At 44.2% G+C, this 26,607-nt stretch overlaps 1 protein-coding gene across 1 annotated transcript in view; it reads left to right on the plus strand.

Moving 5' to 3' along the window:
• usp43b (ubiquitin specific peptidase 43b) overlaps window positions 1-26,607 on the plus strand; it is a 100,687-nt gene that overhangs the window by 40,040 nt on the left and 34,040 nt on the right. Inside the window, exons 3-6 of the mRNA XM_083780080.1 lie at window positions 3,173-3,282; window positions 13,755-13,847; window positions 20,362-20,497; window positions 21,228-21,372. Of these exons, the coding sequence (XP_083636206.1) occupies window positions 3,173-3,282; window positions 13,755-13,847; window positions 20,362-20,497; window positions 21,228-21,372 (484 nt within the window). The remainder of the gene's footprint in view (window positions 1-3,172; window positions 3,283-13,754; window positions 13,848-20,361; window positions 20,498-21,227; window positions 21,373-26,607) is intronic.

Below are 26,607 nucleotides of genomic sequence, written 5' to 3' on the forward strand. Positions count from 1 at the left end.
TGCAAACGGTAAAGAGTGAGAGAGGAGGGCGTGTTTGTCTTTGTGTGCTTGATGAAGCACAGTGCACGGGGGGCGGTCAGGTTTCGGTCCCACTCTTACAGAGCCAAAATGTATTTGTAAGAATAAACCCCCACTGAGGGCTGGAGGTGGCATTGGGCTGCAGAGTAACAACCTGTGGTTTTCGCTCCCCTTCTCTCTCCCCCTTTCCCTTAAATTCTCAAACACACACACATGCACACTTGCCTCTGGCCCCTAGAAATTCTAGAGCTCTTTTTAGCTTCAATTGTGAGTGGTCATGGTCGAGCTGCTGGCCTGGGAACAGCAGTAGCCAGTCTGTCTGTCTGTGCGTGCGTGTGTGTGTGTGCTTGCGTGAGAAAAACAGAGAGCAGGGAATGAAGAGAGAGACAAGGTAAATAGACATGGCTTGGAGAGCACACTTACATCTGCCTCCATCAAGCGGTTGCTAAAGCCGTGCTGAAACTCTAAGATGGCTTAATGCATTTCCAAGTGGCTGACTTTTGCAAGGTGCTCTTATGATGTTGATAACGTGCAAACCGAGGACTGTTAACAAAGACCTTGTTTACCAAAATGGCCTTTTAGGAACCACTTATCAACACGGCAGTGTCAGTGATGTCCAATCGTTTTGATTGTTCATTATAGTTCTCAAGAGTGTTTCTTGAGTTTGTTTGAACAGCTAGGATTGCCAGGTTAACTATGACAAATGAACTAAGGGAGGCAGGGGTATGATGGCCGTCACACACCTACATTCTATCTACTTCTTTATTAACACATTCTTTCAGGTGGGAAAAACGCAGGCTCCAAAATGTTGTCACTCACCCTTTCAATCTGAATCTCATCATCTTTTTGAGCGGTGCACACCGCTCCAATGACTGGCTTCGTGTGTCCCTATGTCCGTACTGTATGTCCCTATGTCCGTATCAGAATCAGAATCAATCTTTATTGTCACATTACAAGTAAGGTGGTTGAAGAACTTGGTTGTGTAGGCTCATCATGCAGTGAAAAGGTTAGAGAAAAGAGAGGAGCATAAAGTGCATAATATGACCAATGTTAGTGAATAATAAATAAATATCCGTATGTTCATTCATTTTTGGTAGTAACTAGGACAATAAAAGTATATTTGCTTTTCACACAGGTGTGATTTTGTATTGATAGCCATATGCTTTTAGCCGATGTGGAGTGGATTTATGGTGGCTGAGGATGACATTTTGTGCAACCACTCCCTAACGGAGCTATGTGTGTGGGTGGGTAGCTGGTTAGCTGGCTGGGTATGAGCACGAAAACAACATGGTTGTTTTTCACCACCTGTGTGCAACCTAACGCACACACAAATACACACGCACATATATTAACTGTATATATGATGCTTTCGGGTGTGCCCCCCCCCCCCCCCCCCCCCCCCCGGAAACCCCCACACGGAGTTGCACCACTCACTTCACACGGATGTGATTTTAATTCTCCCTCAGCTGTCAGTGGTAACAGCAAGACAGTTATAGTAGCACAGCTTAAAATGCTCACTGTACTTAATTCTTAATGCTTACTGTTAATAATACCATGAGGAGATGCATTTTATGGAGGTTGTCAAGTGTCTTTTCATTTCAACACAGGTTAATTTGAACCTGTGTTCAATGGATCCAGTGTAGTTGCAGTATTTAGTCAAGCACTTGTTCATAGTTTTAATCGGTTGAATATTTATAAAACCCACAGACACACTTTCAATCTGGCATTCCTATTTTGGGCATGTAATTATAGTCAAAAATAATTACAAATGTAGCATATCTACAAACATAGCATATCTACAGTACATGCTCACAATGCTCTCACTGTATTGCTTTCTATTCAACAACAGTTGTGATATGCAACCTTTTTTTATTTGATCTGGTTTAACAAACACTATAGATCATCAGGTTCACATTTACTTTGTAAATATGTTAAACATACAGTAACAGCATTTTTCCAATTTCCACTTTCCCCCCACGTACTGTACGTAGTACCAGCCTTCTGGTTAGAGTGTGCACTCTCTGATACTGGGAGGTCTTGGTTCAACTTCAATCCCCGACAGAGTCATACCAAAAGCTATAAACATGTACCCGATGCCTCCCTGCTTGGCACTTAGCATCAAGGGTTGGATCAGGGGTACGTCGCTACTACTGTACATACAGTACTAGCATCATGTCCCGAGGGTGTACTTGTATGTTATGCTGCTTCACGCTAAGGGAACAGGAGATAGGCTGCTGACCTGTGGGCCACATGGCTTGGGAATCAATTACTTTACCCTCTAGTACCTCTGCACCACCACTTGAGAAACACTGATTTAATGCATTCACCAGTACATGTCACGGTCTCTATGCTGTCACTCCATCCCATGCACATGACCCGTGTTATGGTCATGTCAAGGGTTAAGATGCTTCCATGAAATGTCTATGACCCTGATAGAACACCAAGAGAGGGGCTGAGGTTAGACTTGGTAGGCTGATGAGGTCGTACTGTGTCTGTTGTTGCCTTTACACCAACTCAGGTGCAATGACTTGTCAGACCTTGCTTAAACAGCATTTCAGACTGTAGGACCACACCCTGAAGGGAAATCAATGCCCTGAATGTGAAATTAATGCATCTTATTTGCTGAGGAAGAAAGACTGTTGTTCTGTTAGTTTGTTGTTTCTTTCATTGCCACCTTGCAGCATCTGACAGACAAGGCCGGCTTCAGTCTCTTAGGTGAGCAGATGAAAGATTATAGAGAGAAACATCCCAGGGGGTTATTATGTTTAGGTCTATATTTCCTGCAGCTTTTGAATATCCTTTTTTTTCTTTTTCTTTTTTTGAGTGGTGCTAGCCACTCCTATGCGGAGCTATGTGTGTATATGTATGTATGCGTACGTACGTGTATGTACGTATGTGTACGTAGCTGCAACACAGTACAGTACAGTACCACTCACTTCAGACAGGTCTGAGTTTTAATTTTTAAATTTTTTCTCAGCACATTTTAGCTAGATCTAAGCAAACTAGTGCTCCTGACGATGATGAGCTCAGCTGCAGCAGTTTACGCTACGCTATTATCCTCAAAAGGTTTTGTGTGGAACTCCTCCAGAGAAACCATTTGAAGCAGAATCACTTGTAATTCTTGTATTCCTGGATGTTCTGTCCTTTGTTGTAGGGTCCTGGTGGAGTTGAGGAGACACTGTCCGCTGATCCGTCGCTGCTGCGGTCCCAGCAGGCCGGTGTGCGCCACAGCTTTGTCCAGGAACACTTCCAGGCACAGTACAAGTGAGTTGTTCTATCTGTCTCTTCCACCCAGAAACCCAGGGTGCTATTTTTGGGGAAGCGAACAGGCGAGAAGCACAGTATGGCGGAAGCCTATAAGAAGTGTTTTTCATTTTAAACCCAATTTATATTTGCCAAATAAACTACTAGGCAGATGGAAATGCACAAAATGTCAGCCTAGGCAGTCTGCTCACGGTCCGATTTGGGTACATGAATATTTCGTTTGAACATCTGCTGTGATGCAAGTGTTATATAGCGCACCGTGAGCATGCAGCAGTCATTTTGGTGTCCACGCATACCTGTCCATGAGCAATGTCACTTTGAGTATGCACGCTGGACAAGAAGAGAAGCACAGGTTTAGATTCTCTATTCTCTATGTCTGCTCCCTGATTTAAACACTACATTCCATGGTGTCCTGAGGTCTGCCAAACAGAACCAGGCGATATATTCACTAATGTATTTTGTTCATTAATCACTTGATTTTTATGAAGGAGAAACCATTATGGATATTATGCCCACATTATTCTCTGTGATGCCCAACATAGTTTTGTTTGTTACAAGCATTTAACCATTGTTATGTGTGCTCACAACGCGTCACGCTGCACTGTGTTGTGAGCTTGTAGATCAGCTATTTTCAGCATCCAACCAAGTGTAAAATCTGCCATTACAACGACATCAAGGCCTGCCAAAATACATTTTAGTCGACTGTAGAATTAGTCGACTAAAATCTTAAAACTAGACTAACACTAAAACATTTCAGTAGTCTAAAATATAATTTAAAACATTTGACTCAAAAGTCTATGACTAAAACTAATCAAAATTTGCTGTGAAAATCAACACTAGCGTGCTGCTAATTTGCAAATGACACACCGTCTATTGCATCTCTTCTTCCACACCGTGGAGTCCCACAGGCATCGGAAAACACGCCACTTTGCCTCTGGAAATTGTCAATTTACCCGTTAGCTGCACGCCTCACGCCAATCCCAATGTCCCAAAATAGGGCCCAGAATGCGTGCTAATGGAGTATGACAGCATGATAGTGTGACCTCCGTTCTCCATGCATTCTTCTCTCCATAAACGTGGTCTGGCTGGTTGTTCATGTTGTTCATGGTTACCAGTAAACTGGGTGGATTTATGCATTACATTAGACCATGCATGCAGGAGGCTTTCCCTAGAAATTATAATATTAATATCCGGATCTGGAATTTGACAGAAAGGCCAGATGTTAATTTTATTTGCATAATTTATGATTATATTTTTTGACTATTTTCGGCCTCTTGATGAAATGACAGAATTGTGTGTCACCTAGTTCTCCAGGGACAATACCAGTAAGACACCCTGGGGGCGAGAAGCCAACAGAGATGTAGAGTTGCTGGCCGGCTCCATATAATTATGCAGATCTAGTATGTCGAACAAACCATGTATGGCTATACGTGGTTTGATGAGGTCAGTTTCGTATATCTTCATATATGGAGATCCAGGTGATGATAGTCAGCTCCACCACATATGGAGATCCATGTGTTGTACCAACTTGGCTCATTTAAGTCTGAGTCGCGTCGCGGCAACCGCACTGATCACAAATATATTGACATTGCCATATATGGGCTTATCAGGGATCTCCATATATGGGCATAACAGGGATTGTATTAGGGTATGCCCATATATGGACCTTATATTGACATTCCCATATATGGCGAATGGCCCCTGGCGATGTTGTCTACGTAGCGACTACATATATGCCCATATATGGAGATCCCTTATGATGTAACATGGTGTCATGTGATGTCACGATGCGTGACCATATATGGAGGGCATGGGGTGACTAACGGACGGACGGACTGGTGGGAAATGCACGTTTTCATAGTAAATGCGACCTGCAGTCGAAACTAATGTATTCAGTAAGAGTTAAATACATTCCATTGTTCAATCCATTTTTCATGCCTTGACCCGTTACCCAGGTCAAGGCAAAGCAATAGGAAACTGAAATAAAAAATGTCCCACTTGTGATCATCACTTTGAGTTAATCTGTTCTCCACAGTAATAGGTGGCGTATTTCAAAAAGCCTTCACCAGCGGACAGCTTTGTCCAGAGGCATTATGTTTTCAGGTTGTCAGTCCGTCTGTCTGTCCGTCCGTTGGATATCCTTCTATAAATTGGTGAAATCTCTGCATGTGTGTCCCCCACGTATCTCTGCATGTGTCCCTCCCACGTATCTCTACATGTGTGTCCCCCACGTATCTCTGCATGTGTGTCCCCCACGTATCTCTACATGTGTGTCCCCCATGTATCTCTACATGTGTCCCTCCCACGTATCTACATGTGTGTCCCCCACGTATCTCTACATGTGTGTCCCCCACGTATCTCTACATGTGTGTCCCCCACGTATCTCTGCATGTGTGTCCCCCACGTATCTCTACATGTGTGTCCCCCACGTATCTCTACATGTGTGTCCCCCACGTATCTCTACATGTGTGTCCCCCACGTATCTCTACATGTGTGTCCCCCACGTATCTCTACATGTGTGTCCCCCATGTATCTCTACATGTGTGTCCCCCACGTATCTCTGCATGTGTCCCCCCCATGTATCTCTACATGTGTGTCCCCCACGTATCTCTACATGTGTGTCCCCCATGTATCTCTACATGTGTGTCCCCCACGTATCTCTGCATGTGTGTCCCCCATGTATCTCTACATGTGTGTCCCCCACGTATCTCTGCATGTGTGTCCCCCACGTATCTCTGCATGTGTGTCCCCCACGTATCTCTACATGTGTGTCCCCCACGTATCTCTGCATGTGTGTCCCCCACGTATCTGCATGTGTGTCCCCCACGTATCTCTACATGTGTGTGTCCCACGTATCTCTGCATGTGTGTGTCCCACGTATCTCTGCATGTGTGTCCCCCACGTATCTCTGCATGTGTCCCCCATGTGTGTCCCCCACGTATCTCTGCATGTGTCCCCCATGTGTGTCCCCCACGTATCTCTGCATGTGTGTCCCCCACGTATCTCTGCATGTGTCCCCCATGTGTGTCCCCCACGTATCTCTGCATGTGTGTCCCCCACGTATCTCTACATGTGTGTGTCCCACGTATCTCTGCATGTGTGTCCCCCACGTACTGTATCTCTGCATGTGTGTCCCCCACGTATCTCTGCATGTGTGTCCCCCACGTATCTCTGCATGTGTCCCCCATGTGTGTCCCCCACGTATCTCTGCATGTGTCCCCCATGTGTGTCCCCCACGTATCTCTACATGTGTGTCCCCCATGTGTGTCCCCCACGTATCTCTACATGTGTGTGTCCCACGTATCTCTACATGTGTCCCCCCCACGTATCTCTACATGTGTGTCCCCGGGCCCAAGTATCTCTGCATGTGTGTCCCCACGTATCTCTGCATGTGTGTCCCCCACGTATCTCTACATGTGTGTCCCCCACGTATCTCTGCATGTGTGTGTCCCACGTATCTCTACATGTGTGTCCCCCACGTCTCTCCAGAACCGATCAGCTTCTAATGCAGTGTGCATGTCCAAGAGGACCTGAGGAAGTGCGTGCCAGTTTATGCCCTTGCAGACATTTAATAATATTTTCATCTTTTAAAACATATAACATGAATTTAGTTCTCATTTCAAAATATGTTTTTTTTGCTAGCAGCATTCCTCTCTGCAGCCACAACTAAGCGTGTAACTTAATGAACCCCAGACCATTGCTTTTTGGTAGGAATCATTACCACCTCTTATAAAAGCAGACGTATGCTTGATTCCATGAGGGTTATAACATTTGATCGCCAGGTTGTGCAACGCTGCCCCTCCAAGCGCTCAGTGATGTTTTGGCCAGGGCGGTCTGCCCCAAGGCATTTCTGAAGCAGCTGCATCTGTGAGATTTCTGCCTGCATCTCCCTATAGCTTTATTTCAGAATCACTTACATGTGAACATGAATTTTAATTTCATATATGTACACAAGGTATGCGAGCACGACTCTACGAATAACAGAGAATCCACGTACTGTATGCGTGTTAAGCCTTCATCGATTGACGCCAAAACGTGTACGTTTATCAATAAACGTATCAAAAGTACATTAAGTTCAGTTCCGTGAGTGATGGTATGCTGTGTTACTTCATACATGTGCACTTTTAACAAAACACTCTGCTCCTTGTCGACCTGTGACTCTCAGTGTCGATTTTGTCGACTAAAACTATGACACTTTTTTTCCCCGTCGACTATCTTTTTTCATTGACGGAAACAAAATAAATACTAAGCTATGATGACAGACTAAAACTAAGACTAACTATATTGACAATTTCGTCAACAAATGACTAGACTAGAATGTTAGGGAGTCACTAGTGGAGAAGAGATCCAGTAGAACTAAGGTGTTCGCATTGTTCTGCGACATGTAAGCTTGTAGCTTGTTTGTATAGGCTCTACACATTTCAGGTAAGAAATAGGCTATGACAGTTACTCAATCTTGTTTAATTCTACAACTCTACAACTGCTAGTTTAAAACGTTATCAATATTCTCTACTCTTGCAGTAGTCCATTTCTGACCCTCTCAAGTGGTGTGGAGTGTGTGCACCTAATCCACGCCTACTTCAGAGCACAGCACGCTTCTGGTTGCCTGCCACTCTGTTTCACCTCATCATGACGGCAGCAAAGTTGAACTTCTCTCAGCTTTGGCGCTCTGCGTTTTGCTGGCTAGACCTCCTGCCGCTGAGGGGGAAGCAGTGGTCGCTCATCCCCATAGATAGACAATGCATTGAACCCACTGCATTCTGCATGAGGGGGAAGCAGTGGTCGCTCATCCCCATAGATAGACAATGCATTGAACCCACTGCGTTCTCAGAACCCAGCAAAGTATAATGTTGGTAACGTGACATGTTGCCAACTTGCCACCGAAGCATAAATCTCAATCAGGCTTCAGCAGCATGTTTGTGTTGGATTCCATTGCAATCTAGTGACTGCAGTCTTACGATTTTGAAAGTAGTCTGTGCCGAAGCCGGCATTTTGCCTATCTGTCCAGAGCAGAGTTACGTAGTGTACAATATAGTATTAATATGTGCCTCGCCGTTGGCTGCAGTTCTATACAGGGGCTGGTGCTCATTACATACTGTTACACTATGTTTAGACCTCATTGATTGTATTAGCATGTAATTGCTAGATACAGCACATACGTAATGGACATGAGGACCTCTATCCTCAGGGACACAGAGATGCCTGTCTTTAGAGAACAGAAACCTCATTACATCCACACAGCCCTTCCAGTAATTACTAGACAGGCAAGTATTCAACGACCTGACAACCAACCACCCTGTGACCTAACCTCTGTAACTCTTAAGTAGGTAGAAAACATTGCCGGCACAAGTACTTTGTCATAGCACTTACTTACTGTCCTCTGTGAAATAATTGGGGTTGTTGGCTTCATGTCGAAGGTCAAAGTGTTTTAACTGCGCTGTCATAACACAGTTGGTCACCCAAAAATCCCTAAAGCTGTGGATTACCGTGTTTTAGTTCATGGAGTGATGTGTGCTTTGTTCTCTCGTGCTATTATTGGTTTACTTCTCACTGGACAGTGAAATGTGACGAACCCCTGGGTCACCACATTTTATTATCAAGTATTTCTCATGCGGTTGGATGTTATTGCATCGCCTTGTTGTCGTATTATTTCATTGGGCTTGGACTCTGCCGTTAACTGAAACCAGAGTCCCTCTCTTGTTCCTCCTGGAGATAAAGGGGACAGTTCGGTCTTCACATAATAGAAGCATCCGACAGCTGTGCTCTCCTGGCAGTGCCGCCCGCTGCTGCCTCACTCAGACACTCAGCGAACAAGATTCTAGCCAACAGATGGGTGCACACTGCACAGGTTCAACCAGTTTTCAAAAGGACACTGCGTGCCAGGTGAGAGACATACTGAGAGACGTGTAAACTTATAAAACATATGACCGGTAAGCTAATGACCAATTGAACTGTTCATAGCAACTGTGTTGCTTTTTCCTCCAGTTCATCATCATAAAGGAATTTGAAGACATCCCAGAGTCTGTTGATGTCTTCGTTCACCTGCTAATATTCCCATTGTTTGTGGATTTTCCCCCATCGGACTCCTTGGTAAATTGGCAGCTTGATGCTAACGGTGGCTATACATCTGTCAGAGCGCATCTCTTAATTGCTACCCCCACTGACAAATGTTTCAGCTCTGACACCCTGGGGTGTGTCTAGACAGGAAGCAGCAGTCCTAGCTGCCTGGCAGGAATAATCTGTTCTTCTCTCCCACTCAAACGCAATATGCCAGCCAGGCAGCGTGCTGGCAAGGGAACAGAATCGCTACAAAAGGCAATGCTTTAAATGCCGGCAAATAGCAAACTTTACCATACAAATGTACATCATGAAGCTACTGTAGTGCTGCACAGCAATGCTAAACAACTGATGGTGTTGTGCGTGCAATGCTAAAGAGAGACAGTCTATTTGCAAGGAAGTCAACAGAAAATTGATATTTCTTTTGTATTATTCCTTTTTTCCTGCTGGACCTACGTTCAGAATCCAAGCCATTGCATGCATAAAAAACAGTGCCCAAAGTGTAATATAACATGCAGAAATTGACAGGCCAGATAATTGTCCCTCTAATAGCCTGGCTGTTCCCTATGCAATCAGCATGGTACCTTATACATTGTCACATTGCATCATGGTTGGCTGGCTTGGGCCTGTTTGTTTAAGTGGCAAGGAGGCCATTGATTCATACTGGAATCAATTAATTCCAGATTTGTAGTGTGAGGCAGCTTTGGGGGAAAAAAGTCTCTCAAGTTGCATTTTATTCAGCTTCATTTAAAGGGATGTCAGAGTGACAGAGCTGCTTCAGGCAGTGTTCATTTATGAATCTATTATTCATATTAGCCATTCTGTCCATTTCACACAGTGCTCAAAACTTTTCCCACAGGGAATTCGTCTCATCGGTGACTCTCTGTTCCACGTCGGTGGATAGTGCCTCTTTGCCTTTTGCCAATCGTTGCTCATTAACGGAAAAGAGCACTTACTTAAGCATGTCAGATTATGGCCCTAGGAGCAGAGTCACTGGAAGCCCTGCTCGTCTCTCCACGGCACGACAAGTCACCTCTCTCTCTCTCTCTCTCTCTCTCTCTCTCTCTGTATGAGTCCCCTGCCTGAATTAGTTTTACTCCCTGACTGACCTTTGTTTTGTCTTCTGTCCTGATTCATTTATATTCAAGGGAAACCATTCGATAAGTGATAGTCTGGCATTCTTTCAGATCATAAAGAAAGCCGAATCCTCTCTTTTTGTCTGTGCGTGCGTGTGTGCGTGCGAATGGCATTTTAAATGGTGAATTATGAGTCTTGTATTGAGGTTAATGGCCTTTTCCATTTCAGAGCTTTAATCCTTTGAATAAAGACTAAACCTGCCAACTCCATATTGTCATGCTTACTGGGGAGCATTAAGGCACACAATCTCCCAAGTCTTTGAGAGCTTTTCTTATAATAACTTGTCTTTGGCTTTGGGGTGAATTCCAATTCATTAATTCATTGATCAACACTAAAAGTCCCTTGTTGATGCCCCGCTGAAAGAAAAACGGTTTAGAGTAGTACTCCAAACCACGGTCGGTTCCTGTCAGAGAAAAGAGCTATGTTCAGAGTGTCTTCAGCATGGCTGCTTCTCAGACAGGGGATCTCTCTCATGCTCTGCACGCTTCTTCCATTAGGCCATCACCAGAATATCACCTCTTTCTTTCCCCTGCACCTTCTTTTGGCATTTCGTAGCATTCAGATCCAGCAGCGCATCTATGTTTTAGTGGTGCCCGGGTGTTATTTGTATGCACAGGGCACGGCAAGCTTTGCTGCTTCCTGTTGAGAATAAGACATCCGTAGGGAAGCCATTCTACTCTGCCAAGAGAGAGAGCACCGCTAAGAGCCAGGGTCAGCTGTGTTTGCTTGAATAGGGCTTTATGCACCACGCACGCATGCACACACACACACACACACACACACACACACACACACACACACACACACACACACACACACACACACACACACACAGTGTCTGTCAGGTGCCTTCCGATAAGGGGGACAGCATTTTTGGGCTTAATTTCCCATCGTAGGGAGACGCAGTAAAGGTTGTCAGAGTTCGCTGCACGCAAGCAAAAGCTTGTTACAAGAAGAAAACGATTTATTTTAAATAAAAAAGATCTTTCAGCTGTTGTCTGATTAAGAAAAGTACAAAAATGTACCTAATGCGTATAATATAAATGAACGGATTGAGGATTCAACGGTTGGGCTTTGTGTTTTTGTTAGACAAGCTGGGTGTTTATCCTGTATGCAGGCCTGTATTCTGACAAAGCCTTATCCAGATGTTGTATCACAGTGACAATCTGCTGTCATTCTTTGTTGATATTGCTGCTGGATCTTTTTCTCGGCGGCGTGCAAAGGCTTCATCACAACTCTCCAGCGGGACAATGCATTCTACACAGCTGCTGTCACCTCGATTAATCAAATACATCTTTAACAACAACAAAACATATTCTGATGAGATGAATGAATTTATGCTGTCTCTGCTTTACAGAACAGTCATTGCTGTTGAGGGAAAGGTGCACACGGTTGGATATGCCTCTGAATAGGCCTATATAATGTTGAAATGAGGTGAGATGACATCGGCTACAACTGACTGTACCGGCATCGCTATGATGGGAATGTCATTATAGGCTAAAGTTCAAAATAATCAAAAAGAAAGAAGATTTATATGTTGTTTTCAGTGTTTGTCATACAGCGTGTAAGTGGTTAGTGACAGTCATTTCACTGATATTAAATCCTACACATTTAAAATCCCATGGAGGCGAGAGGCCTGACTTGCCCAGTGCAAAGAAAAGCCAGTAATCAGGCAGGCATGAAAATGCCATTATCTGACTCATTCTTCAAATTAACTAACCGGAATAAGCAACTTCCTCCTTGTAAACCTGAAGGGGTAGATTTGTTGGAGCAAAGTGTAATTGTGGCAAAAAAAGAGAGGTGTGTGTGCGTGTGTGCGTGCGTTGCGTGCTGTGCGTTCAGATGCAGAGGAAACAGGTGTAGGGGGCGGGCAGCTCCCGGCGGAGCTCCCGTTCTCTCTGGGCTCGGCACTGCGTCACGGCATTACAGAGATCATTAGTGGCACTGGTGAGAGGATGATGCAACAAGCTGGAAATGTCTTGCGCAGGTTCCCATTTATAGGATCCGTCACCCCAGGGGGGGCTCCTCATCCTCCTTCACTCCGCCCCCCACCCACCTCTCTCGTTCTCACCACTTACATCACTCATTCCACCAATCCTTTCCTGTCGGTCGGATCAAGGCGTTGCGCGCGGAGCCGTGGGTTCACTCTGACTCCATTGTTCTCCTCCCATCTTATTACAATTGAGGACGTGCCTCATTCGTAGCCGCAGGCACGCTCAAAGCAAGACGCATGAGACATTTAACCACTTAAGCCCTATGCATATTTTGGCGTAAGGGCGAAAAGAGCTGATCTACAAGCTCACAACGTGTCGCATCACAAAGCGTTGTGAGTTTGTAGGTCTGCCATTATGGTCGTTTTCTTGAGATTCTTGAGAATTTTAAGTTATTAAAAAAAATTGCCTATAATGATATACCCAAAATAGGGACAGAGGGTTGAACGTAGGGAAATTAAGAATGTGTTTTCACACTTTTAGACCATATCTGTGGTCATCATGTGGGCATACCAAACAATCTATGCCAATTACAATGGGACATTTTTGTGTATTTTTATATCAAAAGTCCATAACAACGTGATGTGTGATGACATGCCGAGCCCTGCATGAATAAAAAATTATCTTGATTTCATTCACCTGGTTGATTCCCATTACTGCGTGTTCCTCCAAACAGCTGGTTTTGATTACAGAACTGCTCCTTTTTTAATGTCATTCAAGATGATATCCAGATTCCAGACAGTGTATTACTTGTTTTAAAGTCAATCAGCACTCTAAAATATTTATCTGAGCCACGGCACGTAGTAGACAGCCTTCCATTTCAGAGTGAAACCCAAAACACCATCTTTAAGTATGGATAGAGGTGCCTGTCTGCTTTGCAGAGAGAGGTCTTCTTCAGTGGTGGCTAATGTGATGCTGTTGTTCTCAGAAGCGACCATGGAAATGGTGGTGGGTTTGCGTAAGGACGCGCTGTGATTGGCCAATGCACTTGTGTAAAGACATGCTGTGATTAGCCAATATAGCCACACGCTTTAGCGTGCTCGGTGGTGTCTCTCGTGGCTCACGTTTGCTTGTAGACGGCACCCCACCGCCGCGGTCTAAAACTATACTTTATCCCGTACTACTAGTAGGAGGGGGGTCGTGACCATTCATGCAAAACCACCACCATTTCCATGCTCGCTTCTCAGAGAGAGGTCTTCTTCAGCGGTGTGGCTAATGTGATGCTGTTGTTCTTCCTCCTGTAGGTCTTCACTCACCTGCCCTCACTCTGTTGTTCTCCTCCTGTAGGTCTTCACTCACCTGCCCTCACTGCCTGAAGCAGAGCAACACCTTCGACCCGTTCAGCTGCATCTCCCTCCCCATCCCTCTACGGCAGACCAGGTGAGCACCTCCCCATCCCTCTACGGCAGACCAGGTGAGCACCTCCCCATCCCTCTACGGCAGACCAGGTGAGCACCGGCTCCAGAGTGAGGCACTGCTACTGTTTTGGAAATTGTCGTTCCACGTACATACATTTTCAATACACTTCGATAGATTCCAGAAAAAAGTCTATGGAGTTAACATTACTCTAATAGACCCCCAGGTGTGGTTTTAATATTCTATAATATATTATACAGTGTATTCTTGGTTTCTTCCTGAAAGTGGAAAGCCTTTGAGTCAAAATAAATACACCACGTTTAGTGACATCATAACCCTTCTACATCCTGACAGTTTTCTGAAAAAGCTATGTTTCTATGTCAGTGGTTCTTCGATTTTTCAAAAATAGCAGACCTACAAGCTCGGTGGCGCGCTATGAGCTAGCTAAATTATAACATAATGTTTAAAACATCAAAAGGGGTTCCCGCCCAAATGGGTTAAGTTCAGGTGGGTGGTGCTAAGATGAAAACCAGGTAAACTTAATGAACTGGTGGGTGTGGCCATATAAAAACATAATTTTAACACTTTCTGTACACAAAATCTTCCTCCTAGTATAATCATAGTACCTGATGATCATGTTTTAGGGGGAACTAAATCACGGCAATCCATCTTGTTCATAGGAGTCGGGTAGGGACAAGTTTTGGCCACTGCTACTACTACAGTGACAATACCGTCTGGAGCTGAGGAGTGGGTCGTCCCTGAGGTAAAGGACTCTGAGTAAAGAGGAACAATGTCACATTCACCTCAGGTCACAGTAACCCCTCCACCTCCCTCACAGGTCAGCTGGAGCTATAGCCTGTTCAGGAAATCCTGGCATGTACAACAAAGGAGGCCCCCATTCTTTCCTTTTCATCCACTCCCCCTCGTTTTGAATGTCTTAACCTCTTTCTTCATGTCCCCATTTCTATGTGTCTCTCTTTTCCCACAGTTTTTCAGACCTTACAGGTGGTCTGGTATGTTTATCGTAGTAAGTACTACTACCATTTTCCAAAGCAGGCTGTGGTTCGTTTAATTAATATAAGGACACCATTAGATACAGTTATTCAAATTCTACTTGCAGAGACTTGCGTGAGATCGATAATCCAACACATTGCAATTGGCTATGACTGCCTTCCAAAGTCTGGGGGGCCCTGCTGGCAATCCATGCTCCGAGGAATGCACTTTTCTAGTTTTATCTCCAATGCACACACACTGAACCATTTCCACTACTGTTCTGCACTTTACATAAAAAAAAATTTTTTTTTGCAAATCTGATTTGAACATTCCGTCTTCCACCAGCTGCTTAATTCTCCGGTCGTGGTAAGATGGGGATGGCACAGACACCAAGACATGGAGCTAATGACACAACTGCTGTAGAGCTGCTAACGCCTAACCGCAGATGTATGGGTAGAGATGCAGCTGTGTGCCCCCCCCCACACACACACACACCCACGCGCACACACACACACACACACACACACACACACACACACACACACACACACACACACACTGATATTGGGCTTGATATACTTCATCCATCCATCTTCAACCGCTTATCCATTAGTCGGGTCGTGGGGGAAACGGCTCCACCAGAGAGCTCCAGACTTCCCTCTCCAGAGCAACATTAGTAACTTCCTCCTGGGGAAGGAAGTTACTAATGGCCGTTAATGCCCGTTTTTAGCCCAAGGAGTGCTTTTCGTGCAAATCAAATGCTGGGAATGGGTTCAGAATCATGAATAACCCCTAGTTTGACATGTCACATGCTACTTAAAGCATAATTCAAATTTGAATGTTTTTACCGTAGGTTTTCAATGGTACCCCAATGTTCAACCTCTTGCAATTTAATTTGTTTTAGGCCCCTTTTTAGCTTAGATTGACTGGCCTAAAGAAGCAGCTACTCTACTCTTGAGTCTCTCTCGTGTGACTGAACTTCTCACCCTATCTCTAAGGGAGATGCCAGTCACCCGACGAAGAAATTTAATTTCGGCCGCTTCGACCTTATTCTTTCGGTCATGACCCACACTTCATGACCATAGGTGAGAGTAGGAACGAAGATTGCTCGGCAGACAGAGAGTTTTTCCTTCTGGCTCAGCTCTCTTTTCCTCACAACAGTGCGGTACAGCGACTGCAATACCGCCCCTGCTGCTCCGATTCTCCGGCTGATCTCCTTCTCCGTCCTCCCCTCACTCGTGAACAAGACCCTGAGATACTTAAACTCCTTCACCTGGGGTAATGTCTCATTCCCTACCCGGACTGCACAATCCATCGGTTTCCTGCTGAGAACCATGGCCTCAGATTTGGAGATGCTGATCCTCATCCCAGCCGCCGTACACTCGACTGCGAACCAGTCCAGTGAGAGCTGAAGGTCTTGGAGCCATCAGGACCACATAATCTGCAAAAATTGTGTTTGATATACTTGGTTGTGTGTTCACTGTGTGCACACTGGAAATAACAGATCTACAGATCTAAGAATATCTACAAGCAGATATTCTATTTTCGTTGCTTGACTCTGACACCCAACTATAAGTATAAATATAAATCACCCTTAAAGTCCAACACATCCTGGGCCACCACACTCACATTTAGTAGTCAACACCAGCTGCACCAACCTTCTAGACATACTGGTTGATGATTCGTAGCCCTCAGAGGTTTGGCGTGAGAATACAGCACAGTCGCCCTATGTGACATTTGTCTCTTTGATGACATGCGTCTCAGAGCCAAGTCTCTTGGCCACTTTGTGACGGTTAAATCTTTAACACTCTGTCAGCAGCAGTCCCTTAAATGGCCCCCGCAAGCCGTTTTCATCCTTTCTGACAGATATATCTTTGAAAGAGTCCATACAAGTTCAGCCAGCCCAGCCGGCTAATTCGTGAAATTGTTTAGAAGGGTTGCATTCTGACAAACGGCTTACCAAGCATGAAGTCACCCCATCATTGCTGTTTGCTGAGAGGCTGATGGGAGTGAGAGAATGTACTTTTGAAGGTGTACATAAAGATGGGAAAACTGATGGATTTCCTTTTTAAGACTTCCATTCATCTTCCTCTGTGTGAAAAGATTAACTCACCTGCAGCTAAACCATACGAAAGCCTTCATGCACACATGCAGTTCATAAGAAAATCAACATTTACTGTATCTTGTTGGGTAAACATGTGTCTGGCACTTATTCAACTAGCAACTGGCATTCACACTGTGTGAATCACACAAATCTAAACACTTGGACATTCACACTGTGTGAAACACAGTAGCCTGTTGTCACCAATCTAATCATGCAATCACGGCTTTTCCATTGGAGTGTTTTCTAACATTCAACATACCCATTTATTATGATCGACCCGGAACCGTACCGTGAGAAGAAAAGAAGAAAAACAAACAAACTCAAAGGGTGTGATTAAGTTGCGCTGGTGACAATCATAGTATCAAATTACAGTTTTAAATGAAGGTTCTCTCTCTACAGGTTGGAATACTGTAACAATTTGATCAATTCAGGAGAGAAAACTCACACAGAATACAGGATAAACAAATACAATTGGAATTGATGAAACAAAACAAAACATGAACAGACAAAATTGGAATTTGAACCAGAACACTGAGTTCCCATTCCAGACTGAAGATGTATTTCCTAATGACTAAATAGATGGTGAGATATGGACATTATTCACACAGTGTGGTGCCCAAGGGTGCAGCACGTTCTCACAACACACACACCACACATACCGTACCAGGATACCATCCACAGATATGGACCTACAAATGTTATATTAGCCATTATTGATGCTCAAATAACAGATCCTGCTAAATGATTTATTATTTTCATAATAAATGTACTGGACTGTATAACAGTTACAGAGTAGGCCTAGTGTATTGCACACACACACACACACACACACACACACACACACACACACACACACACATACACACACACACACACACACACACACACACACACACACACACACAAACACTCTCTTTCTCTCTCAGTACGCAGACTTGCGTGTACAGAACACTTCACAGACACGGAGGCACAGTACGCAGACTTGTGTGTACAGTACACAGATGTGGATGCACAGTACGCTGAAACATTGGTTTCCAGCAAACGGTTCACTGTGAGTTCACAGAGAGAGGGGTGGGGTGAAGGGGGGGCAGACTGGGACTTTACAGCAGCATCTCTGACCTGCTGCCGTCTGTCCTCTGGACCCTGCTGTGATCAAAACATCTGCCTGCATCACCTGGCATCTTCACCTCTCACAGCTTTAATGTGGGATGACACTGCCTGCGGCGCTTCCTTCCTTCCTTTCTTCCTTTCTTCCTTTCTTTCTTTCTTTCTTTCTTTCTTTCTTTCTTTCTTTCTTTCTTTTATACATATTAACTGTATACTGTATATGATGATTTCAGGTTCATCAGTACAGTACAGTACAGTACAGTACAGTACAGTACAGTACAGTACAGTAGAGGGACCACCTGGGGACCCCCACATGGTAACTCTGTCATTTCTCAACCACGTTGGAAGCGGGCGGCTCGCCGGAACCGGGAAGTTCCTGGGACCCCACGGGGATCCCCACACGGAGTTGCACCACTTACTTCACACGGGTGTGATTTTTTTCATTTAGAGTAGCCAATTATTTTGACCCATTTCGCTTGCCACTGCTGTTATTCGCTACTGGCTCACCCCAGTGGGAGCCCCCACTGGGAGAATGTAGTACCTTGCCTCGTCCTGCTCCTCCTCCATTCCCTGCTGACGGTAGATTCAAAGTCCGAGACTCTGTTGTGGGGGGGAAGGTACTTTACTCCTGCCCCAGCTCATATTCTTAAGATGATAAACGCTGTGTGACCTATACTCCCAGTCCCTACCATAGATTTAAAAGGGGATTCAGTTCACAAATGGATTTGTTCTATAGCCTCCAGCCCTCAGTAAAATTCACTGCAGTCTTCCTTCAATATTTAGTTGTAATCCTCTGTTATTATTTGAATTCCTACAGAGGTCCATTCCCAACTGTGTTCTTGGAGGCTGCACTGCAGGCCATGCTAGTTCCTCAAGTTCATTATGTTCAATATGCTGTGTTAAACTCCACAACGATTAAATATGCTCATGATGACGCATTTATAGTGGTTGGAGTTGGTCTCCCTACTCTCTATTGAGACATTTGACTCTGGTGTGGGGTAGGACACCTCCTGATTGACAAGTAGCCCTACCTAAAGCTCATAAGCACAATATATCTCCCCACGCCAAGTGCTGATTGTCTCTTGATGAGCTCAATATCCTCTCCACATCGCTCCTTATTTTCCCTAAACGTTGTCAGGGAACTTTTCAGCATAGTGTTAGCATCATAAATTAAGGAGAGAAAAGTCTGGTCTGAGGATGTTCAATTTATTATAAAGTAATTAAAACGTGCACGAGTGATGAAATCACGACCTCTCTTAGGGAGAGATCGGGGTAACATGAGGAAAGATGGACTTTCATTTGTATATAAAGACATGAAATCAGCAAAGGGGTGTGGCCTGACATGGCAAGTTCTGAGATACTGGGTAGCAACTGGTTGAAACCAGTTACGTTGACTGGCTCATTTAATGACTGTAGCAGTGATATCTCCAAGCAGTGTCTCGACCTTGGAGAAGGCAGGGTTAAGCAGAGGAGTGTACACAGCTGCGCAGCCTGTGCAGGCCTCTCACAATGTAACATGTTAAAATGAAAAATAAGGGGGATTGTATATGAACAGAGAATATAATTATTCCCTATCAACGTTTGTTGTGGTTATATATATATCTTTTATGACTTCCTATTATGTTTTAAACTGTTTTGTAGACGATTATCTGTCACGTTGTTGATTGTTTTCATCCTGTGTCTACTGTGTTGTGTTGTGTTGTGTTGTCCCCATGTGGGACAGTGAAGATGTGAACACGCTCCTGTCTGAGGCTGGGCCATGTTGACCTCCTGCCCCCCGCACGGTACACTCCCTCAGGGTGTGTCCACCTGACCCCTGGTCGTATGGTATACACTCCCTCAGGGTGTGTCCACCTGACCCCTGGTCGTACGGTATACACTCCCACAGTGTGCTGTTATTCCAGAGAAGCCATTACAGTACTGTATGTCCCTCCAACAGCCCCAGCAGCACGGCCCCCGAAGAGGTCACAGCGTCAGTGTTCCCCCGCCTTTAAAAAATGCAGTAGAGATGCCATTATTTCTCACACATAAAGTAAAACCAGGTCCTAATGATCTATTATTAATGTTAAAATGTATTGATTTATTCATGGAACTTGTTCTCCTTCTGTCCGTCCCTGGTCATTGGGGTGGCAAGGGGGGTGTGTGGGGCAGGAGGCTTTGATGAAAAATGGCAGGAGGGTGTTGGGAGCTCAAAGCCATTCCCCAACACTGTCCTTGACGGTGTGTGTGTCCTCTGCGACAGGCCCCTGTGTGTGACTCTGGTGTTCAGAGTGTGTGTGTGTGTGTGTGTGTGTGTGTGTGTGTGTGTGTGTGTGTGTGCGTCCTCTGCGACAGGCCTATGTGTGTGACTCTGGTGTTCAGCACCAAGGGACAGCGGTACCTGCGCATCGGCCTGGCTGTGCCTCTGTTTGGCTCGCTGTCCTGCCTGAGGAGGATGGTGGCCGACGAGGGAAAGATTTCTCCCGAACAGGTACTGCACAGCGGTCGTATGACCTCTCCACACTCTTCATACACACATGTAAAGCGTCTTTTGTGTGCAGTACGTTGTCCTGCACACATCTGGAGTGCAGGAGCTCAGCAACGAAAATTGTGGTTGATTTAACATCGGTAGAGTTTGGGTGTTTGGTTTAGAGTAGTGCTGCACAATTAATCGAAATAAGACCACGATCTTAATTCAGACACCTATGCAATCTCATTTCTAAATTTGAGCAAGAATCATGCAGCACTAGTTGGCTGTCCAATTCATTTTAGTTACTCTTATGTTATTGTTTTCTTTTGTTTCTTTTTTGTTTACATAAAGGACATGAAACAGTGACACTATGACAACAATTAACAACAATAAGCAAGACTTTTACAAAGACAAATACTGTAGTTACTCTTATGTTTTTGCTACAAGAGAGACTACTAGAGGTCTAAGTCAAGCATGTTGATGTTGTCTGTTTAAAGCCACAGTAGTTGGCTAGCAGGTGCCATATTTTGAATGTAGAAATGTTCAGCAACTACAGACTAACTACTGACTCATGGAAAAAAATTGAATCTTATGAGAATCGTGATCTCAATTCTTGTGGAGGGAAATCCACATTCACATTTGAGCAAGAATCGTGCAGCACTAGTTTAGAGTTCTGAGATTTATAATGCCACTCCAAAAGGCGAAACCTCCCTTTTATCTCTCTGGTGTGTGCGTGCGTGTCCGTGTCTAGGTCATCCTGACAGAGATCTATTCCACGGGGTTCCAGCGTTCTTTCTTTGATGAGGACGATCTGAACAGCATAGCCGAGAACGACAACGTCTATGCCTTCCAGGCCCCGCCTCTCTACATCAGGGGAGGCTTAACACGAATCTCAGGTAACCCCTAGCAACCACTTCAAAGCATGACACCGCCACTGTGGACCACACGCTGTCTGTTCATTGAAATGTGGCAGTAGACACTGGCTGGATGGGCGGCACGGCACCGTTACCGCTGTGTCTGTAGTTTCATTTGAGGCCATGTCCTCTGCATGTAAATGCGGTAACCTTAAAACTGTAGGGAGGAAAGGAAAAACACTAAAAATACTTGGGAAAGGATAGTTGCTCATTGGGGTTTGTGTCCGTGTGTGAAAGAGTAGTTTTCAAACTACTTAACAATTACACTGTCGCCAGAATTATACATGTTAAAAGGCCTTCATTCTTTTGACTGTAAGCTTGTTTGAGCTGCTACAAATCAAGTTTATTATTTATAATTGCAGTAAGGTTCAATGCCTGTTTATTTACCTATACTGAAGTGTCCGTGAGCAAGGCACTGCTCTTTCCTTGTTAGTTGCTCTGCAGAAGGATGCCAGAATGTCAACCCTATTTTATACATCGTTGTATGTGTCATGCAGAAATAGCTGATCTACAAGCTCACAATGCACCCACACCGCAATATGCCGTGTCGCATCACGATGCGTTGTGAAATTATTGTTTGAAAGTGTGTGAAAACGTCCCTACTTTATAATGACTGAACATACATTGATTCTCGAGATCTATGTTGCATGTCTGTCCTTCTCCCTCTCTGCCGTCAGTTTCCAGTGTACACGTCCCCCCCCCCCACACACACACACACACACACACACACAAAAGAAAGAAAAGGTAACTAAAACATTTTCCACTTGTTTTTTTACAGTAAGAGATGAATGGGAGTTCATTGCTTCAATAATGTTAATGTTGCGTGTCCCCTGCCTTATTTTGTACCGATGCTAAAAGCACTCATCAGAGTAAACAGCTGTACCACTACCGACTGCAAAACGTTCTGTTAGAACATGGTAATGAGCTTGCTTCTAGTATACACAACACACAAAGTAAACACACAAAAAAAAACCTTATTTGCTTTTAGATTCTGGAAACGTAGAGTATCAGCAGCCCATGGGAACTGTATCGAGGCATGTAAATTCACAGAGACATCTGCAAATTACTTTGCTGCTTTGTAGTCAGACTCAAGCGGGCGGCTGGATGCTTTCAGTGATTTACTACGTTTGAAGTTATTTCTTTGCAACCAAGGTGAAAACCGGCACCACTGTTTTGGATGTGATCGCCTTGCCCCCCCCCCTTTCCTTTCTGCTGCATCGCTGCCCTCCCCGATCTGATCTGGGATCTGATCTGGGCTGTAAGGCTTCTGAACACCATGGATCTGATCTGGGCTGTAAGGCTTCTGAACACCATGGCCACACTGGACCTTCTAACTCTGTGTTCTTCAGACCAGACCTCTGTCTGTCTGTCTGTCTGTCATCCTTTCTCGATTGCTCTGTCTCTGTTTGTTTCTCTCTCTGTCTAGCTACAGTGTGGGTGTGTGGCATGCGTGCCTTTCTTTTTCTCTCTTTCTTTCTCTCTCTATGTCAAGTCTGTCTGGCCTCAGTACAGATGAGAGAGTCCACCCAGGAGTCTTTATCATGCCCGCTCTCTCTCTGCCTACTAAGTCTGACAGCGAGACTTCACATCGCAAGTCACCACTGCTCTCGGCCAGACGGAATGTCTTCCTCGTTTTCGCAGCTCACAGATCTGTGAGAATCACTAAAATTCCCTGTCAACATAAACATAGAGGAACCTGGTGTCATCCGGGATGAGTTATTTATTATCAGTAATTTATTTTGACCGTAAAAAAAACAAAAAAACAAAAAACAGTGGGTTGTATTGAAGACTTGATCCCACAGCCCATGCATCTAATTGTGTATAATGCCTCTTTAAATCACAACAGCATGTCACTGCTCATAAACTTTAACTGCATCTGCTAATGGAACATACTGTGTATTAGAAATCAATACACGCTTGGTGATTAACATATACCGCGAACTCTGTTCTTTTACCAGCCCATTCTAATTCCCTATTATTTACTAATACTATTATGTGTGTATTATCATATTTTGATGCTTTGTTCCGTAACTTTGGACTCCCCATACTGAAGGGTACCCTTTCACATGTCATGTTGACGCTGACAGAATGCACATCATGTCAACTTAACATCATGTTAACTCTAAGCCTACACCAAACCCTTATCCCAACCCGAACCCCAAACACTTAACCTAACCTTAACCTCAATGCTATGGTCCGCGATCATCAAGATCAACATGGTGCAGTCAAATATCAAAATATGATGACGACAGAATGAGAATGGGTTATAATAAACAGCCCAGTGCAAAGAACTACCGGTAAAATAAGATTAGATTAGATTGCTGTTTTTCTACACACTTTATTCCATTGTACAGACTACAAAGACACAGCATGTGTCCCATGCTTGGAGCAAATCAGTGCACTATAAATCGAACTCTCAGGTGAATAAAGGCGTTCTGCTAAACTGTTGCAGTGATACAATAATTGGCCCTTTATTGTAATTTTTCCTTCTGCCCCCAGAATTAACCTGTGATCCACCAGAAGGTGCGGTGCCCCAGGAATGTCACTATTTCAAATGATATTTGGGAAGAAAAAAATTGGTTGTTTTTGTTGATCTGCACAAGGCTCCTAATCAGTTATCTACAAACTGGTTTATTAGTGAGTAAATGCTGAATCCACCAGCCTGGACATAATCAAAGCAGATAAAAGCCCAGATTACCCAGCTCTCGCCAGGGTCTCATTAGAGCAGCTGGTTCTCTCATTAGCCCTTTCCACGTTAAGGAAAAGGTTATCGCCATGGATAATGTCCATATACGTAGGCCTGGCATGTAATTAGACTGCATGTAAAATGTCCCTCTGTTTAGTGAAAGGCATTTTAAGAGCAGCCTCCTGATTGCCTGGCAGACACAGAGGCTTTCCTTTGTGCTTAATTAAGGTAAAGTACGCCGGAAATTGTGAATCCATTAAAGCTTCGTTTATATTTCGTTGTACAATGGTGGTGTCACTTTAAAAAAGGAACAGATCTACAAGCACATCATGACATAGTTACATATCAAATGCAACATGTTTTATATCAAAAGTCCAATTCATAGAGTTATATTTTTCTACAGCAGTGGGCTTTTCAGCCTAACCTGACGCTGCCAGATGAGGGCGGTATTGGGTAACCATGTTCCCCAACACAGCACTCATCTGGGATCTCTCAGGGAGTTGAGCTGACAAAAATCCGTTCCGTACCGAACCAATCAGCGTGAGCTAAGGGCGGGATATGTGCAAAACCGGATGTGAAGCTATATAGACACGTCAATATGATTGGTTGTGTTTGCACGCCCACACGGTGATAGACAGACGGTCCCATCCAATCATCTACCAAGTATCTTGAAAAAAAGGAACAGCCCCGTCATCGAATTTGCTTCCGCGATCCCAGATCCCAATAAGCTGTGAAACAAATTTGTGTAGCAAGCTTCTTGGATCTGGCAGCGTCAGGTTATTTTCAGCCCCCAAAAAGTATACAAATAAATTAATAATGATATTTCTGGGAAACGTGTAAATCCCCAGCATTCCTCCTTCCAGATATTGATGCTCAGTGCTCATAGTCGGGCTCATTATCCACAACCACATGCTACCCATCACTGTGATTGGCTGAGCTGCTTTTTCACTAGGATATACAAATAAATAATATAAATAATAAAAGGAAACTTGTCTTTATAAGGCATCCGCTGACATTTGGTATTCTCAATCTGTACTGATGTACAGATTGATGCCGATATGATTGTTTGGAGTGGATGTGCTAACTCAAGTACATAATGAGTCACTCCATCTCAATCAGCAGAGGTGCTTTCTGCAGGAACAGAAGATGCAATATGAACATAATAACAGGGTTCTGTTTAAGTAGCGTTATTAAAGAAAGTGGCACAGGCCAAAAGCTTGCAGGCAGCGGATATGGAAATTTCTTTAATCTCACTGTGCACAGAAAATAACTAAAAATAAATAAAAGACTGAAAGAAAAGACAGCATGCTTATCAACATTAGGATGAATTGCCTAATTTCAACCACCTCATTGTTTTTCTTAATATAGTCTTCACCTCGGTTTGACACCAACTACTTATATGGACTTGGATGGCAAGGGGTGTGTGTGTGTGTGTGTGTGTGTGTGTGTGTGTGTGTGTGTGTGTGTGTGTGTGTGTGTGTGTGTGTGTGTGTGTGTGTGTGTGTGTGTGTGTGTGTGTGTGTGTGTGTGTGTGTGTGTGTGTGTGTGTGTGTGTGTGTGTGTGTGTGTGTGTGTGTGTGTGTGTGTGTGTGTGTGTGTGTGTGTGTGTGTGTGTGTGTGTGCGTGCATTTGCGTGTGCCACGAGTATTTTATTCGAACCAAGCAAAGCCACCTCCATGGGATTTTACAGCACATAACGTACATGTACAACTAGATGCATTATCCATGCGTCCTCATAGACCGCATAAGCAAAAATTTAATTTCTTTTTTTGTTATGAGCGCGTACAGGACACAGTTGTGAACCCTAATCAATTCATATTTAAAAAAAGGCGTGAAAAGGCGATCTCTGCGCCTGGGGCATTTGGACAGGAGGCGTCAAAAGGCAATTATGGCGCCCAATGAGTTTTGTGACTCACTGTACTAACAGTAAAGTTACAATAGATTCATGCCCAATGCATTTGTGCAATCAGAAGTACATAAATTGAAGGATACATTGAAGCATGGGTAGTGGTTCAAGTCAGAAAGGAGAGCTGTCCTTGGGGCCTTTTTGCACACTACATTTTGCATTGGTAAATCACCTTTTAACTTCTTAACTTTTAAAGGAATTTAAAAACAGGCATACTGTATAGTCCGGCAGCCGACAGGCTTCTTTTGTTTAAAGTGGGACATTTGGTATATAGTCTTTTTTATTGGCCTAAAATATTGTCTATATACATACAGTCATGAATCCACTTGCTGACTGGCTGTCACTATTGGGGATTCTTTTGTATAGGGGTTTCTTGTGACCCTACCATTAACATCATATGGCAGGAAAAAATGTAAAAAATGTTTTCATGATTCTGAATCCATTCCAAGCATTGGTTTTGCACAAAAAACACTCCTTGGGCTAAAAACGGCCATAGACGTCAGCACAAATGTGATGAGCTCAGCACATTTGGGCAAGTGGCTATGGCTGTTTTTAGCCCAAGGAGTGTTTTTTGTGCAAAACTAATGCTTGGAATGGATTCAGAATCATGAAACCCCCCTAGTTT

This window comes from Protomyctophum parallelum, assembly GCF_964188405.1.
Source record: "Protomyctophum parallelum genome assembly, chromosome: 13".
Lineage (NCBI taxonomy): Eukaryota > Metazoa > Chordata > Actinopteri > Myctophiformes > Myctophidae > Protomyctophum > Protomyctophum parallelum.